The sequence below is a fragment of the Myodes glareolus genome, chromosome X, assembly GCF_982192425.1.
Source record: "Myodes glareolus chromosome X, mMyoGla1.1, whole genome shotgun sequence".
Classification (NCBI taxonomy): Eukaryota; Metazoa; Chordata; class Mammalia; order Rodentia; family Cricetidae; genus Myodes; species Myodes glareolus.
Genome location: NC_142053.1, coordinates 136839671 through 136855094, shown reverse-complemented (window position 1 = coordinate 136855094; position 15424 = coordinate 136839671). Strand labels below are relative to the sequence as shown.

At 36.0% G+C, this 15424-nt stretch overlaps 1 protein-coding gene across 5 annotated transcripts in view; it reads right to left on the bottom strand.

Annotated features, from left to right (window-relative positions):
* Usp9x (ubiquitin specific peptidase 9 X-linked) overlaps window positions 1-15424 on the bottom strand; it is a 111443-nt gene that overhangs the window by 82582 nt on the left and 13437 nt on the right. For all 5 annotated transcript variants that reach the window (XM_048461346.3, XM_048461343.3, XM_048461347.3 and 2 more), the window contains exons 2-3: window positions 4122-4375; window positions 7-152 (exon numbers count right to left, since the gene is read on the bottom strand). In XM_048461346.3, the coding sequence (XP_048317303.1) occupies window positions 7-152; window positions 4122-4217 (242 nt within the window). In that variant the 5' untranslated portion in view covers window positions 4218-4375. The remainder of the gene's footprint in view (window positions 1-6; window positions 153-4121; window positions 4376-15424) is intronic.

Sequence of the window (15424 nt, the reverse complement as noted above, 5' to 3'; positions counted from 1 at the left end):
ACTGACCTGTTGATCATATCATCTAACTTTGCCAAGTCAGTATGTGGAAATGCAGGTTCCTCATCTTCAATCTGTGGAGGAGCATCACCTTGACCTTGCTCATCAGGAGGAGTTGCCGGGGAATTCTCATTGGAAGAATCAGGCGATGAAGTCTTGATTAAAAATTAAACATTACAGATATTAAGTTTCTATAACACACACACACACACACACACACACACACACACACACACACACACACACACACTAGTCCAAACACTAATAGATTAGTACTATTTTTTAAAATGTCAGTAGCATAAAATTTTACAAAGAGATCACTGAAAGCTTATGATTTAATATGTTCTCCTTTCAGAGTTTGTGCTGAAACTACAAGACGAAGTAAGCAACTTAAAGACGAATTTTTACACTTAACATGGAAAACACTGCAGTTACCACACAAAGTCACCAGAAGAATTCAAGTGCCAGAAGCCCCATATAAAGATCTAAATTGAAGTCTTTAATTTTAGAAATCTGTTTTAAACAACCAAAACACTTTGTCCTGTGTTTACAAGCTCACAAAAAATATGGACAAAAACCAATTTTAAACATCTATAATACCATACCAACAAATAAAACACCAGCAAGGACATTTTAAATACCTCCTTGTGATCATTTTAATATAAAGAAAAACGATTCGGTGGATGCGTTAATTTTCAATAAAATTAGGACTGTTATCTGCCCTTTTCATTTTCAAAATTAGGGCTGTAGCTGTTCCCTTTACATTCAATATCTAAGTAGTCAAAATTTTCAGCATTACATAAATTAATGAGCTTTCCATGTATAAATCTTGTAGAAAGCAAATTTTTCTTAAGACAGGACACTAGAAATATTTACTACAACAATATAGACAATTTGTTTAAAAACTATTATAGCATACATTGTCAAATTACATTCTAGAACCTTCTCAAATATTGCGTATCTGAGGAATGTTCATCCCATTTGTCACTGGTTTTTATGACATACATGGAGCCTTAAAATCTATATGCACAGATTTTTGAAGCTAAAAATTTGATTAAGAAATTCCCTCTATGGGCCAGCAAGATGGCTTAGTAAGGTGATTGCCACTGAGCCTGATGACTCAAGCTAAACACTAAGAACACATATGGCACAAAAATGACTACCTCTAGTTACTAATTTCTTAAAATTTTCTCTTTATTTTATTTCAGAAGTTATCAAGAAACTGAGTCCTGGGCTGGAGGGATGACTCAGCAGTTAAGAGTACCCACTGCTCTTACAGAGGATTGGAGTTCAATTTTCAGCACCCATACCAGGTAGCTCACAACCACCAGTTCCAGGTACCTCTGTAGGTACCTGTACTTAGTGCATATACCCACACATAGATGCACATACACACATATAATTAAAAATAAAGAAAAAGGAAACAAACAACAACAACAAAAAAACCCTAAGCCCTATTTGGACACCGAGTAAATCTTTGGTCGCTTCTTTATGGTCCAACAGTATCAGATTTTGTGAAATAAATAAAATCCGATCATTAGATAACATAGAATAGCCTGGATGGTGGTGGCACACACTTTTAATCCCAGTAGTTGTGAGGTAAAGGAAGGCTTATCTCTGCGAGTTCAAAGCCAGTCTGGTTTACAATGCAAGTTCCACGACAGCCAGTGCTACAAAAAAAAAAAAAAACAAGCCCTGTCTTGAAAAACCAAAACCAAACCAAATCAAACCAAAAAATAGCAATAAGAAACAATGAGAAATTCTATAGGTAAAAAGTGGTTCTATAGGTAAGAATGTAATTTACTTTTACTCTTTTGTTTAAAGATGCGAATTATCGTCAATAGATGAAAAATATATATTAATACCTGACATGAAATACTACTATCACAATCCTAAGACCTCTACAAAACCAAGTATATTTTAAAATAAAAGAAATATGCCTTAAAAAAGATTGTTTATTATATATACAGTTTCCTGACTGCATGTATGCCTGTACACCAGAAGAAAAAAACAGATCTCATTATAGATGATTGTGAGCCACTATGTGGTTGCTAGGAACTGAACTCAGGACCTCTGAAAGAGCAGACAGTTTTCTTAAACTCTGAACCATCTCATCTCTCTAGCTCCATAACATAACGCTTTTAATCCCAGCACTTGGGAGGCAAAGACAGGAAGACCTTTGAGTTTAAGGCCAGTCTGGTTTATGTGGGAGTTCCAGGACAGCCAGATACATAGTGAGAAATCCTGTTTCAAAACAAATATGTTAATGAACAAGATTTCTTTTCACTGAAAGCCCTGCAAAGCCATGAAAATTGCAGAAAGAGGTTAGAATCCACACACAACACAGATAATAAAGAAGAAAAGAGGGAAAAAGATAAATTACTAGTTTCTGGTTTACAAATAGTCATTATTAGTGTTCAACAATCCTTTGACTATATTTAAAAAAACTTGAATACTGACCTTCAAATTTATGGGACAGAAAAGACTTTACTTTGTCAAGTTTTGTGACCATATGTATTACCATTTTATGTCTCAAAAATAGGAACTAGAAAAGGAAATGAATTAAGAAAGCTGGCACATTTGAAAGGGATCTGGTTTGCTCATTTCTTCTCAAGTGGCAGAGGAAGGGGATACAGAAAGAGAGACAGAGGTCTCTTCTATCTGACTAATGATAGACTATCTAACCTCTAACAGCTGAATAGTAAAAACCTAGCCCCAAATCACAAATATAAGTACTCTACAATAACAACACTTTTGCTTTAAAACTTACTCATAAAGTCCACAAAAATGTGTATCTCTGTAAACAGCATGCCTATTACTCATGTTTACACAACCTCAACCAGTTTACCCATATATAAAACTATATAGATTAGAAAGGGCTGAGATAAATTTCAGAAGATGAAAACAAGAAAATCAAATCCAAATAAAGTAAAGAAGACCAGTAAGAACATGTGGTATGTTTGGGGGGGTATCAAAGTCCCCCAAAATATTTGGGGCGGCATTAATGAAATTGGTAAGCCCCTAGAAAGATTAATCAGGAGAGAAAATACAAATCAGCAGTATCAGAGATGAATAAAGACACACTGTCACAAGCCCCCAATATACTTAAAAAAAAGTGAAAAGGATATTGCAGGATCTGAGGTGAGAACCATATGCAAGAACCTGAGTTCCATTTCAGTACCCAAGGGCACAAACAGTATTATAAACAACTGCATCTAAATAAAATTGGCACTTTAGATGAAGTGGACAAAACTGACCCCCCCCAAAAAAAAATTTAAGAAAATCCTTCTTTGAAAAGATAGATCTAGGCTGGGCACACACCTTTAATCCCACACACTTGGGAAGCAAAAGCAAGTAGATCTCTGTAAGTCTGAAGCCAACTTGGTCTACACTAGTTTCAGGACAGCTAGGGCTAGGACTATGTAAAAAAAACCCTGTCTCAAAAAAAAAAGATGGATCTACAGTTTTGTTTTGTTTTTAACAATCAGTAAATTATACTAAAATAAAATCAGTAAAATCTTCCAATGGGGAAACAGGAATCAGGAGAACTGGAAACTTTACCTAAGTCGAATATAAAGTATAAAAATATTACTTAATATTAAGTGATTGATTAATATTAAGAGCATTGGGACAAAGCAAGAAACTGACACCAGTATCTATCTATACTAAGAGATCTTTACAAACATTTCACTTGATCCTCAAACAATGCCATGAAGTTCCATTACTGTTATCCCTATCATACAAATAAAGAAACTGAGGTTTAGAGATTATGTAACTTATCCAGTCATAAAGCTGGTATGATGTAAAGGTAAAATCTGAACACCAGTAATAAGACTTCATTCTATAGTCTTTAAAAAAATCTTACTGTAAATTGATAATTTATTATTCTATGTATATGGCATACAAAGGTTTCTCCCAGAATTGACACAGGGCTTAAATCTTTAGTTTCATTGAAGACTGATAATGTAAGCACTTGAGTTTTTTGTTACATCTGAAGACCTGTATTTACTTTTCTTAAACAAAACATTCATTTTATGGTTGCTTCACAATCATTTCTAACATGTTTCCACACTCAGCACACAGGAGATACACCAATGTGTCTTTAACTATCTATAATGTCTTACCTGATTCTGTTGGAGGGGGGGCTGAGACTGTCCATCCGGAGCTTGGCCCTGGTTGTCATTCCCTCCAACTGGAGAGCCACGAGTCGTGGCTGTCATACTCGACACAGGGCAGATCTTTGCAATTTTGTCTGCTTATGTAGTTGTCTTACGAAAAGAAATTATAGTCCACTTATAGAAGATGAAGTACCAGCATTTGTCAGTCTTAAAAAGCTCCAATTCAAGAATAAAACATCTTGCAGAGACCATTGCATAACCTACAAGTAAAAGGAAAGAGAACATTTTACTTTAGATATATCTATCATGAACTAGAAAACTGTTAAGTTTAGTATCATGAGTGAATCAGGTCAAGAGAGCATTAACTATATGAAATGACGGGTAAAAAGTAAAAAAATCTAAAGCTTCATTACTACATTCAACTTAATAATGGTCCCATAGCTATTATTTCACAAAACCATGTAAGTCTAGCTTTATCAAGCAGTATTTCAATTTTCTCCTGGAACTGACTCCAAAGACAGTATATCAAGAAGTTAGTTGCCACTCAGTTAAATCATGGAATGATAAACTGTCCTTAACTAGCGGGCTAATCACTTAAGTATACTGCAAAAGCATGTACATCAGGACAAAAACCACAAACTGATTTGTAAATTTTTTAAGAGAGATTACTTATCTAACAAAGATAGCAATTAGTATACACACACACACACACACACACACACACACACGCTTAAAAAGAGAAACAAACAAGCAAATCTATCAACATCTAGATTTTGAATTTCAGATTCCATAATTGTGCGAAATCCAAGCTCTATTGTTTATGTCCCATTCTAATTCCAAACCAAAGATAAGGTGTTAACCACAAGCACTTTGGAGCCCTATTCAAGGCAACAAGTCCCAACCACTTAATAACAAGCATTCTTCGCAGACTAACAAAAGTGCACAGAATACTACCAAAACTTTAAGTTCATATTTATTACACCACTGAGTTTCTTTTGGTCTGTAGAATAAAAGCACCTGAAGAGGTGCTTTTAATGGCACTTATGTCTAGGTTCCTCATCAGATGGAATCAGGCCCATACTGCACTTTAAAAACAAAAAACAAAAATCTCTTGTGATTAAATCTAATGTGAAATGTATTTGGGTCTAATTTTCACGACTTCCACAAAATTAAAATAAACCCTAAATTTGAATTATCACCCAACCCACTGGCTCTTTTGAGAGATTGCCTATAAACATTACAAAATTTCTTCTTATACAGCATGGTATACAAAACATACTTGGAGCTCCTGCGCTTCAGCATCATAACTATAAAGTTCAAAAGGCCTTCAAGGACTTTATACAACTCATTTGTTTCTCCTGTCTGTCTGTGTGCTACAGAAGGTAAGTATTACTTCCCCTTTTCCCATAGTCAAAAATAAGAGTTGCAGTTTATTAAACCTATTCAGAACCAAATCTAATTTATATCTGCCTCTACATTATGTCTTCTTAAAGTAAAAAAGAAAAATAAAGTGTACCTTTTATTGATTGGTTAATGACTGGTTATAGGTCTCTGATAGAAAACTACTTCAAATATTTCATATGTAAGACTATTTTGCCTGTGAAAGCAGTGACCTCAGAGGCCAGAAGAGGGAGACAGATCCTTTGGAACTGGAGCTTAGATTGCCAGCCACCCTCCCATAAATACTATTAGGAGGTGTGGCTTTGTTGGAGGAAGTATATCACTGTGGGGGTAGACTTTGAGCTCTTATATATGTTCAAGATACAAGATTCTGGCCAGTAAGACACACCACTTCCTGCTGCCTGAAAGATGTACTCTAAGCTACCTCTCTAGCACCTTGCCTGCCTGCATCCTGCCATGATGGTAATGGACCGAATCCCTGAACTGTAAACCACCCCCCCCCCCAATTAAATGTTTTCCTTTATAAGAGGAAAAAAAAAGATTGCCAGCCACCACAAGTTCTGGGAACCAAACCCAGGGGGCTCTCTAATCTCCTAGAACCTGAGTTACAGACAGTTGTGATCTGCCACGTGGGTCCTGGGAACTGAACCAGAGACCTCTGCAAGATCAGTAAACCACCAAGCCTACTATACACATAGACACAGACAAGACACACCTCCTTCCTTACATATATATTCAAAAGTCCTAATCTATAGTCAAACCAAAACTATTGGACAAAAGTGATGAGAAAATCATCCCAGACAAAAGCACCATATAGATTACTAAGGGGCAAAATTACAGAAATCTATCAATCAAAAAATTTTGATGATAAAGAGATGATTCCTAAAATTGAACTTTTCAATGAATTATTTCGTGTTAAATATTCTAAAACATAACTAGTTATATTCATAAAAACTGACTTATTTTTAAAAATTAAGTTTTTTAAAAAATAAGCTGGGGAAATAGCTCAGTCAGTGCATAAAATACCTGCTACAGAGGCATGAGGACCTGAGTTTAATTCTCAGCACCCCCATAAAGAGTCAGACAAAGCAGTACATACCTTTGCTCAAAAACAAAAGATATCTCTGGAGCCTGGCTGTGGTGGCACATGCCTTTAATCCCAGCACTTGGGAGACAGAGGCAGGTTGATCTCTGTGAACTTGAGGCCAGCCTGGTCTACAAGAGCTAGTTCCAGGACAGGCTCCAAAGCTACAGAGAAACCCTGTCTCGAAAAACCAGATAGACAGATATCTACATAGATAGGTAAAAGATCTCATTGTCCTAGCTCCCAATACTCCTGTAATTATCAGTATATGAACTCATCATTCTGAATTTTTATGATTCCAAACATTAAGAACGAGGTTCCAAGTGTGATGTCTGGTCTAGACAACTTTACAACCAATCAATTCAGAAAATGCAAATGAGGATGTTCAATTACTCTTTGGTATGTTACTCCATGTCACCTAAATAGTCACATTCTCTTTTCAACACTACTTAAAGCCCTCCACATAAATCTTATAACTAAGTCACTTTTATCTAGCTCTATCCTAAGGATAACTTCCTCGAAGTCAAAATAGACATGCACCCTGCACTTGAAAGTCCTTATAGCAACAGAAATGTACAACTTAGAAATGTTTGATAATTAGCCAAATTCTCTTTACGCAGGCCTTCTCCATAGTGAGGTCTGTCAAGTCCTACATATACAATTATGATACTGAAAGCTTCAGTGGATGTTAGTATCCATTCTAGGCATTTTCAAAACCAACTTTTCAGAGGTTATTGTAATTTGACAAATTTTAAATTAAAAATGACTTCAAGAATGGTGTCATCAGGAGCTCTGGTGAGCAGTTTCCTCAGTAAAAGCACCAACACCAGGTAGGGAAAAAATTAAGTCTCTGGAAATTGTCTTAAGAACATATAACAAACTACAAAACTTTTGAGCAAGAAAAATCTACCATTATCTCATTTAAACCACTGCACTTTTCATTCTAAAGGAACACACCAAAGAACAATGGGCTCTCCCCTTCTAGTTAATGGTATCTCCCTGGGAGAAGAAAGCAGCTAGATTTCTCATTAATCCAGCAAGAGGTTCTATATTGCAGGGAAGACTATCAGGTCTGGGCTCCTTTGTTCCACCCAGGTCCCACTTGTGGGACAGAAGTTCTACTTCAAGGGCAGCAAACCAAGAATACTATAGTTCTCACCACAATTCATCCAGAGGGTCAAGGTTCCAAAGCAGGAGGAGACAGGCTGAGTCACAGAGTGAATGTTGACTCCATGAAGCACTCTGTTCAGGGTAAGTAAGCGCTTTAACTATGACAGAAGCCAGCTACAGTCTACTGCTTCAGTTCTGAAGTGGTATAAAGGTTCCACTGGGGGTGGGGAGTGAGGGGGGGGGGCAGAGAATAAGAACAGAAATCTCTAAAGTTCTCTTATAGTAAACTGGCTATATTTTGATTAAGATATTGGTAGTTCCATAAAAGTCAACAAACTACCCAACTAACAGTTTACCAAAGAGAACAAGCGAAATGGAGCTATAACCAAGCATCCTGGGTCAAAAGAGACCCTTTAGAACCAGCACAAAAGATTATCCCTGAAAAATGAGAATTTAATTGGATCAGAGATCAGACTGTGGGAAATTTTATAAGCCAAATCACCATGTAAAACAGTAGAGCAATCAGTAGGTAATTAGTAAAAGCTAATAGTTGGGTGGAGGAGTAGGCAAAGACAAAAGTATAAGTGAAATTAAAAATCCACTAACATGGTTCAACAGCAGAACTGTTTGACACAAGAAACAATCAATAAACTTGCAGACTGTTAGATAGCAATATGAAAGAGCAAGAAAAACATGGACAGATCATCAGAACAATGTGGCACACATCAATATAGGGTAATGAAAAATAACAAGATTTGTGATGAGATATGGTCAAAACCTAACACCAAATTTAATGAAAAACATCAAAGGTTTTCAACAAATTCCAGATGGAGTACATTTTAAGATCAAGACCAAGAAATCTCAATAATCAACCTGACAAAATCCAAAGACATCTTGAAACAGAAAATTTGGTGTGAATATATTATTTTGCCTCATCTTAACGGATTTAAAGCAAAAGGGCAAATCTTATTTATGGTCGAGGATATTTGGCAATGAATTCTTCTAACAGCAAAAGCAACAAAAGAAACAGACAAATCAGATTTAACTAAAATTACAAACTTTAAAGGCTTGGCGTGTAGCACAATGGGAGAATGCAAGCATTGTATGTGAACAGGCACTAAGCTCAATATCCAGCACCAAAGATAAAAAAATTAAAGGGTCAACAAGATGTCTGAGTAGGCCAACAGCTCTTGCCACCAAAATTGACAACCTAAATTCAATCCCTGCCCGGAACTCACATTGTAGTACAGACAGACTCCCAACAAGTTGTTCTCTGACCTCCACACTGAGCACTATGACAACATAGACACACACACACCCTATAAATGTAAAAATCGGAGTTCAAATGATACCCTAAAGACAAAGGAGTAACCATCTAAATGAAGAAAGAAAATGATAAATGATCAGATTATGAACTTGTATTTAGAACAAATATTTATCCAATTCCACAATCCAGCTGAAAGATGAGCGAAAGATCTAAAGAGATATTTCTCTAAATGCACATTAAAAACACAACTGCATATTACATATCCCTCAGGATGGCTGTAATAATAATAAAGATAGAGAAACAAAGTGGTGGCAAGAATGGGGAGAAATTGGAACCTTTGTATGCTGCTTTTTCTTTGTTTTTTGAGACAGGATTTCTCTGCGCAATAGCCCTTACTCTCCTGGAACTAGCTCTGTAGACCAGGCTTGCCTCAAACTCATAGAGATCCACCTGCTTCTGCTTTCCTGCTGGGATTAAAGGCTTACACTACCATCACCCAGCATTTGTTTCTTTTAAAAGAAGGAAATTTTATCAAGTGTGGTGATACCTTTAATCCCAGCACTCTGGAGGCAGAGGCAGGCAGTTTGAGACTAACCTAGTCTGCATACGAAGTTTCAGGCTGGCAATGGCTATATCGTAAAGACACTGGGGGAGAGGGAGGGGAGGGAGGGAGGGGAGGAAGGGAGGGAGGGAGAAATGGGGAAAGAGGGAGAGAGAGAAAAGATAAATTTTGATGTGCTGTGACATGCATGAAAACTTGAAGGCATTATTTTATGAAATAAGCCAACCAGGAAAGGAAATAAAACTTGATTCCATTTATGAGATACATATAGTTATCAAATTCATAAAGTAGAATTGTAGCAGTTGCCAGCCTTCCTCAGTCATACTATTTAGTAGCTATAAGCTTAACGTCCCACATTCTTCTTGGTTTTGCCTAGTCACATGCTCTATTTTAGAAATTTGGTTTTGCAGTTCTACCTGATCTTTATATGCACTTTAACCTTGTATCCCAACTCAGTAACTTCATTCTTCCATATACCCATTCCCTTCCACTATTCTACCTTGAAAAGGCCTTATACTTACTGTATAAGTAATTCCTGTAGGTTGTCAGGAATTTAGGACCTTTTCAAAGGCAGTTTATTGTATTAGAATCTTAAACTGTTTAATTACAAAGTAACAGCCTTTTTAAACTGTTACTAATTTCGGGTAATCAAATTGCTCTCAATTCTACTGTTTCCCACAAATCCCATTGTTTTTTTCGTGGATGATTATGCAGAATATAGGTTTTGTTCTCAGCAATGTATTTAGTGTAATACAACAGACCCACAACAAAAAGCTCAAGTATCATCTTGCTCTCTCTAGGTGGCTAACACTTCTAGAGATTATTAGAAAGCTTTAATGAGAGAATGTGTAAGTGCCAGAAAGACACAGAAGGGACCCAGTATATGGTAGGTGGTTTAACAAGTGTTGGTTATTTCTCAAAATGCTGATTAAGATTATTACTCATCCTTGGCAATTCTTATTTTTGAACCTTCAAAGGCTCCTTAAAAATATGATCTCTAGGCTAATTCAAGGAAAGTCTCCAAAATACATACATTATCAAGATTTTCTGTTTTCAATATATTGTTCACAATTGCTATGGATGATTTGTGAAGTACACAATTTCAACAATTTTACATAATATAGCTGTTAATATTATATTGCACCAACCCAGAACTCTACTATACTTGATAGTTACACTGTCCTTTGTGAAAACTGAGTTTCAAGTAAAAATTCTTACCCTCTGCAATAAAATTCAGTGTTATAATGTTCCTATCAGAGTTTTAGATCTAAAGAAAATTTAATAGAAAGGAAATTAAAGAAACTAGTAACAAGAAGACATCAAAATTAAGCAGTGCCACACAACTTACTAATTATCTGCTGAATGAAAGAACATACAAATGAATCACCCTTTGAGGTAGAAAGGTATCTTTCCTATTTAATAGAGAAATGACTTAGTAGTAAGTATGCAATTGTGGTCCCAGGTCATGTGACTATACCTGCTATGTTTCTATCAATGCTAAACTGGCTCGAATGTGCTAATTCTGGTTCTAAAGAGAATCTTTTAATTACTTCCTATTACAAATGTAACTTAAGAGAGCCAGGCCTGAGTTCAAGGTATTCAAGGACAACCCAGTCTACAAAGCAAGATTCAGGACAGCCAGGGCTACCCAGAAAAACCTTATCCTGAAAAAACCCAAAATAAGTAAATAAATAGATCAACAAATAAATGTTGCCTAAATATATACAGAAACAAAATTAAGATTAAACATTTATTTGTTTTAAAGTTATATAAATAATAATATATAACTATAAAACCAAAATATATGTATTAACTAAGTACAACCAAACCTATTAATATAACATGACAGATGTCAGAGTAGTTGTGACTACTAAGGCTTGAGTTTCAGAGGTTTCATGTGTATACAATCATCATGTATCATGTGGGAGACAGCTTTTCCTCTTCTACTTCAATTACTACATCACTCTGTACACATGGTATGTGCTATGATATCATTTGCCCTTGGCACCAACACATCATTCATGTGTTAAGTCGGCCTGCTATTCTCATTATCCCAGAAATCAATAGATGAAAACAGATTAACAACTTGTGATTCATGAAAAAAATGACTATAAAGAAATACACAAAAAGCCAGAACCTTGTAGGCAATCAGGATGGGATAGCTCAAAATTGAAAATATTGAAAATAGCCAGTCAAAATGAAGGAGAGTGTATATCTACTCTTCCTCTGGACATTTTTAACATTGCAGTACTCCTTGCTACCAGCAAAAGTTTTTTTTCTTTTTTCTACAATCAAAAAGCTATTTCCCTATGTGACTGGTTTATTGGTTACAGTTCTGCCTCTCAAAATATAACATTAGGCTAAATACTCACCATTATCTACCTTCATCCTTTCTCCAAAATATTGGAACTTATTGTACATATAGTTCTGGGTCTCTTTTCAATAGATATACTTTTATTTAAAATTTCTTTATTAAATCCAGTACAAGACTAGGATAAATTTCAGCCCCCAAAACATATCAGCCAACATATGTGAGCAACACTATTTAAAACACTGAAGACATAAATCACTGATCAAGTAGAAAACCCTTCTGTAACACATATCTTGAAATGGCAGCATAAAATGAACTCAAAGTTACCAGTTTACAGAATCTATTAATCTTTGTCAAATCGCTTTAAAAGTGACTAATCCAAAAGAATGAAACAAGCACTTCATTTAATAAATAATTTAATCAAGGCAGATAGATCATTAATAATTAACTTTATATACATCCTTTTACTTGCCTGGATCTTCCACAACTAAACTGATTAAGTCAAAAAAGTAAAGCCCCCCCCCCCCCCAAAAAAAGAGTAAAGGATCTGACAAAGGAAACAATTTCAAATTGCTTCTCATTACTGAGGTTATCTCCAGCATATTCAAAATCCACAATTTATCTGAACTGTATAATTGAAAGGGTCTTTGTATATGTAGTTACATAACTGCCACAATTCTGTAGTATTTTCATCACCCATAAAGAAACCCCATCCAAAAGCTAAGGGTTCAGCTCAGGGGCAAGCTGTATGCAAGAGACCCTGAAATTCCATAACCATCACCAGAAAAAGAGAAAGAAATCATATTTCCATCATTAAGCAGTCACTCCTCATTCCTTATACCTTTAATCTACTTTCTATCTTCTGCAACTCGTTTCACTTCAAAATGCTTTTAAAGTTCATCTAAGTTGTACTGTGTATCAGTACACTTCACTTTTTATTGCTAATATACTATTGTATATATTTTATGAATTATATTCACCATGGGGGCATTTCAATTGTTTTTTGTTTGTTTTTTGAAATAGGGTTTCTCTGTGTAGCCCTGGCTGTCCTGGCTCTGTAGACCAGGCTGGCCTCGAACTCAAGAGGTTCATCTGCCTCCGCCTCCCAGGTGCTGGAATTAAAGGTGTGTGCCACCACCACCACCTGGCTTCAACTGTTTCCTATTAGTGTTTGTTTATATACGTTAATTCCATTCTAAAGTCTGTCTTTGTGCAATATAAATTTAGGTTTCAGCACACAAAATAAGACCAAAAAGATTAATTCTTAAACAGAAAAGCCAAAATGGAAGTTACCAAAATTGTATTTTAAAGAATACCATGTTAAAGCAAAAAACGGAAACTCACAATTTAAAATGGGGATGTAGTGTACAAAATTAAAAAAAAAAAAGGACAGGGTCTCCAAATATTCCCAGTCTGATCTGAAATACATCCCCACCCCACCCCCAGTCTATTGCCATACACCTAACACTATTATTAAGAAACAAAGGGCTAGGTGGAACTACAGCAACAAAAATTTTCATAGTTTTATTTCACAAAATGGAGATAATGATAAATTATATACATACTTAAATGTAAAGTTAGTTAACTACTAAAGACATGCACAAAATGTGTGTACTCTCTCTTTTTTTTTTTAAAGACAAGTCTCATGACCGGTAGACCTGGCTGACCTAGAACTTAGATTTGCCTACCTCTGCCTGGCTTTGTGTCAACATTTGCATTGGTTAAAAAAAAAATAAATCACTGAAATCTGAGTGACAACCAACAGAAGAATGGATAAATAAAACAAGATAATTTCATAAAATGCACATTTCACAATAATGAAAGAAATTAGTGAATCATGTATTAGGCAAATACATGTATATATATGACATAATTGAAAAACAGAGGTTAAAATGTTTTTGGAGTAATAAGGGGACCTTCCAGACTACTACTAAAACCATTCTGTATCATAACCTGATTGATATATTGGTAAATTATCTGTTAAAAAGTAAAATTTTATAATAGATAAGCCATTCTAAACATCTAAACTTTCCTGGAAATAGCAGTCTAATAAGTTACTGGTTCTCCTGGCTTCTGTAAGATCTTTTTTCCCCCTAGAGATCACAATTATTTCCTCAGTAGGCTATTACTTGCTAGCCGGGCAGTGGTAGCACACAGCTTTAACACCAGCAGTTGGTAGGCAGAATCAAGCGGATCTCTGAGTTTGAGACCAATCTGATTTACAGATTGAATTCCAAGACAGCCAGGGCTGTCCTATCTCAAAAAAACAAAACAAAACAAAAAGAAAAAAAAAACTCAAGAACTTAAAAAACAAAAACAATCTCTGTGCAGTACCTTGGCTTTGCAGGTAAGTCAAAAGACCCAAAAGGTCCATGAAATGATTTATAACAGATCTGGATAGCTAAAGTTGTGAAACAGTCCTGACTGGTTCCAACAAACTTGTACTGACTACCCCCATTCTCACTTAAAATGAAGAGAGAGATCTGAGGAAAACAAACCCTACAAAATAGTAACCAATATAACTGAAGCTACCTTAAGCAGATTATTCACGTATTTTTACAGGTTTAGTTATTTTTAAAGCAGCAAATCAACACCTACACAAAACAAGGAGAGCTTACAGTTAATGCTTTCTGGTGCCAGATCCTGGGCCCCTTACATTTAGAGGATGAGGGTGATAAACATATTTAGATAATCCACCCTTTAATGTAAAGGTATCCATTGCAAGAGTACTCATTCTATAACCCAAATTCTGTTCTGTGACTTTTCAACACATCTCAGCAGACAGCAACTCCCAGTGGGAGTGAACTGGAGTTAGGAGAAATTAAAGGTATGTTGCTCTAGTCTCTTATAGCATCAATTCTAATTGTTCTTATTGATAAAAACTCGGAATCAGCTATCAAGATGTGAAAGCAGATCAGAGAAGCAGAGTGGCCAGGCACTAGAGTCCTTACCTCTACCAATGCTCAGACCAAAGGGGTGACTGACTCCTCAGACTGCTGCCTCAGATTGCACTGCACTCCAAGACTGCATCTGAGCTCCGTCTCCTCCTAATATTCCTCTCTCCGCCCAGCCATATCCCTTCCTGTTTCCACCTCCCTAGTGTTGGGATTAAAGACATGTGATCCCTAGTGCTGGGACCACCTTTGTGTGAGCTATTTCTCTTTTATACCGGATCAATTTTGTGTAGCCCAGGGTGGCCTTGAAAGAACAGAGACCCATTTGCCCTTCTCCCAAACCCTGGTATTAGAGGTGTGTGTCACCACTCCCTGGCACTCTGATCTTCAGGCAAGCTTTATTTGTTAAAATACAAACAAAATATCATTAGTCTCTATACATAGAGTCTTGTGGATCCCATTCTTTTATTTCATTCTCAAAATATTTATTACTTAACAAAACTATTAAAATAACTAAATTCCCTGTTACCAATTTCAATAGACCCACCATGCTAATGCTCAGAATCTTTGTGTTTGTGCATGCGGGCAAGTGCATATGTAAGCCAGATGACAATCTTGGGAGTAGTTCATTAGAAGTTTGTTACCCGTCTTATTTTTGAGACAGGGTCTCTCATCCACCT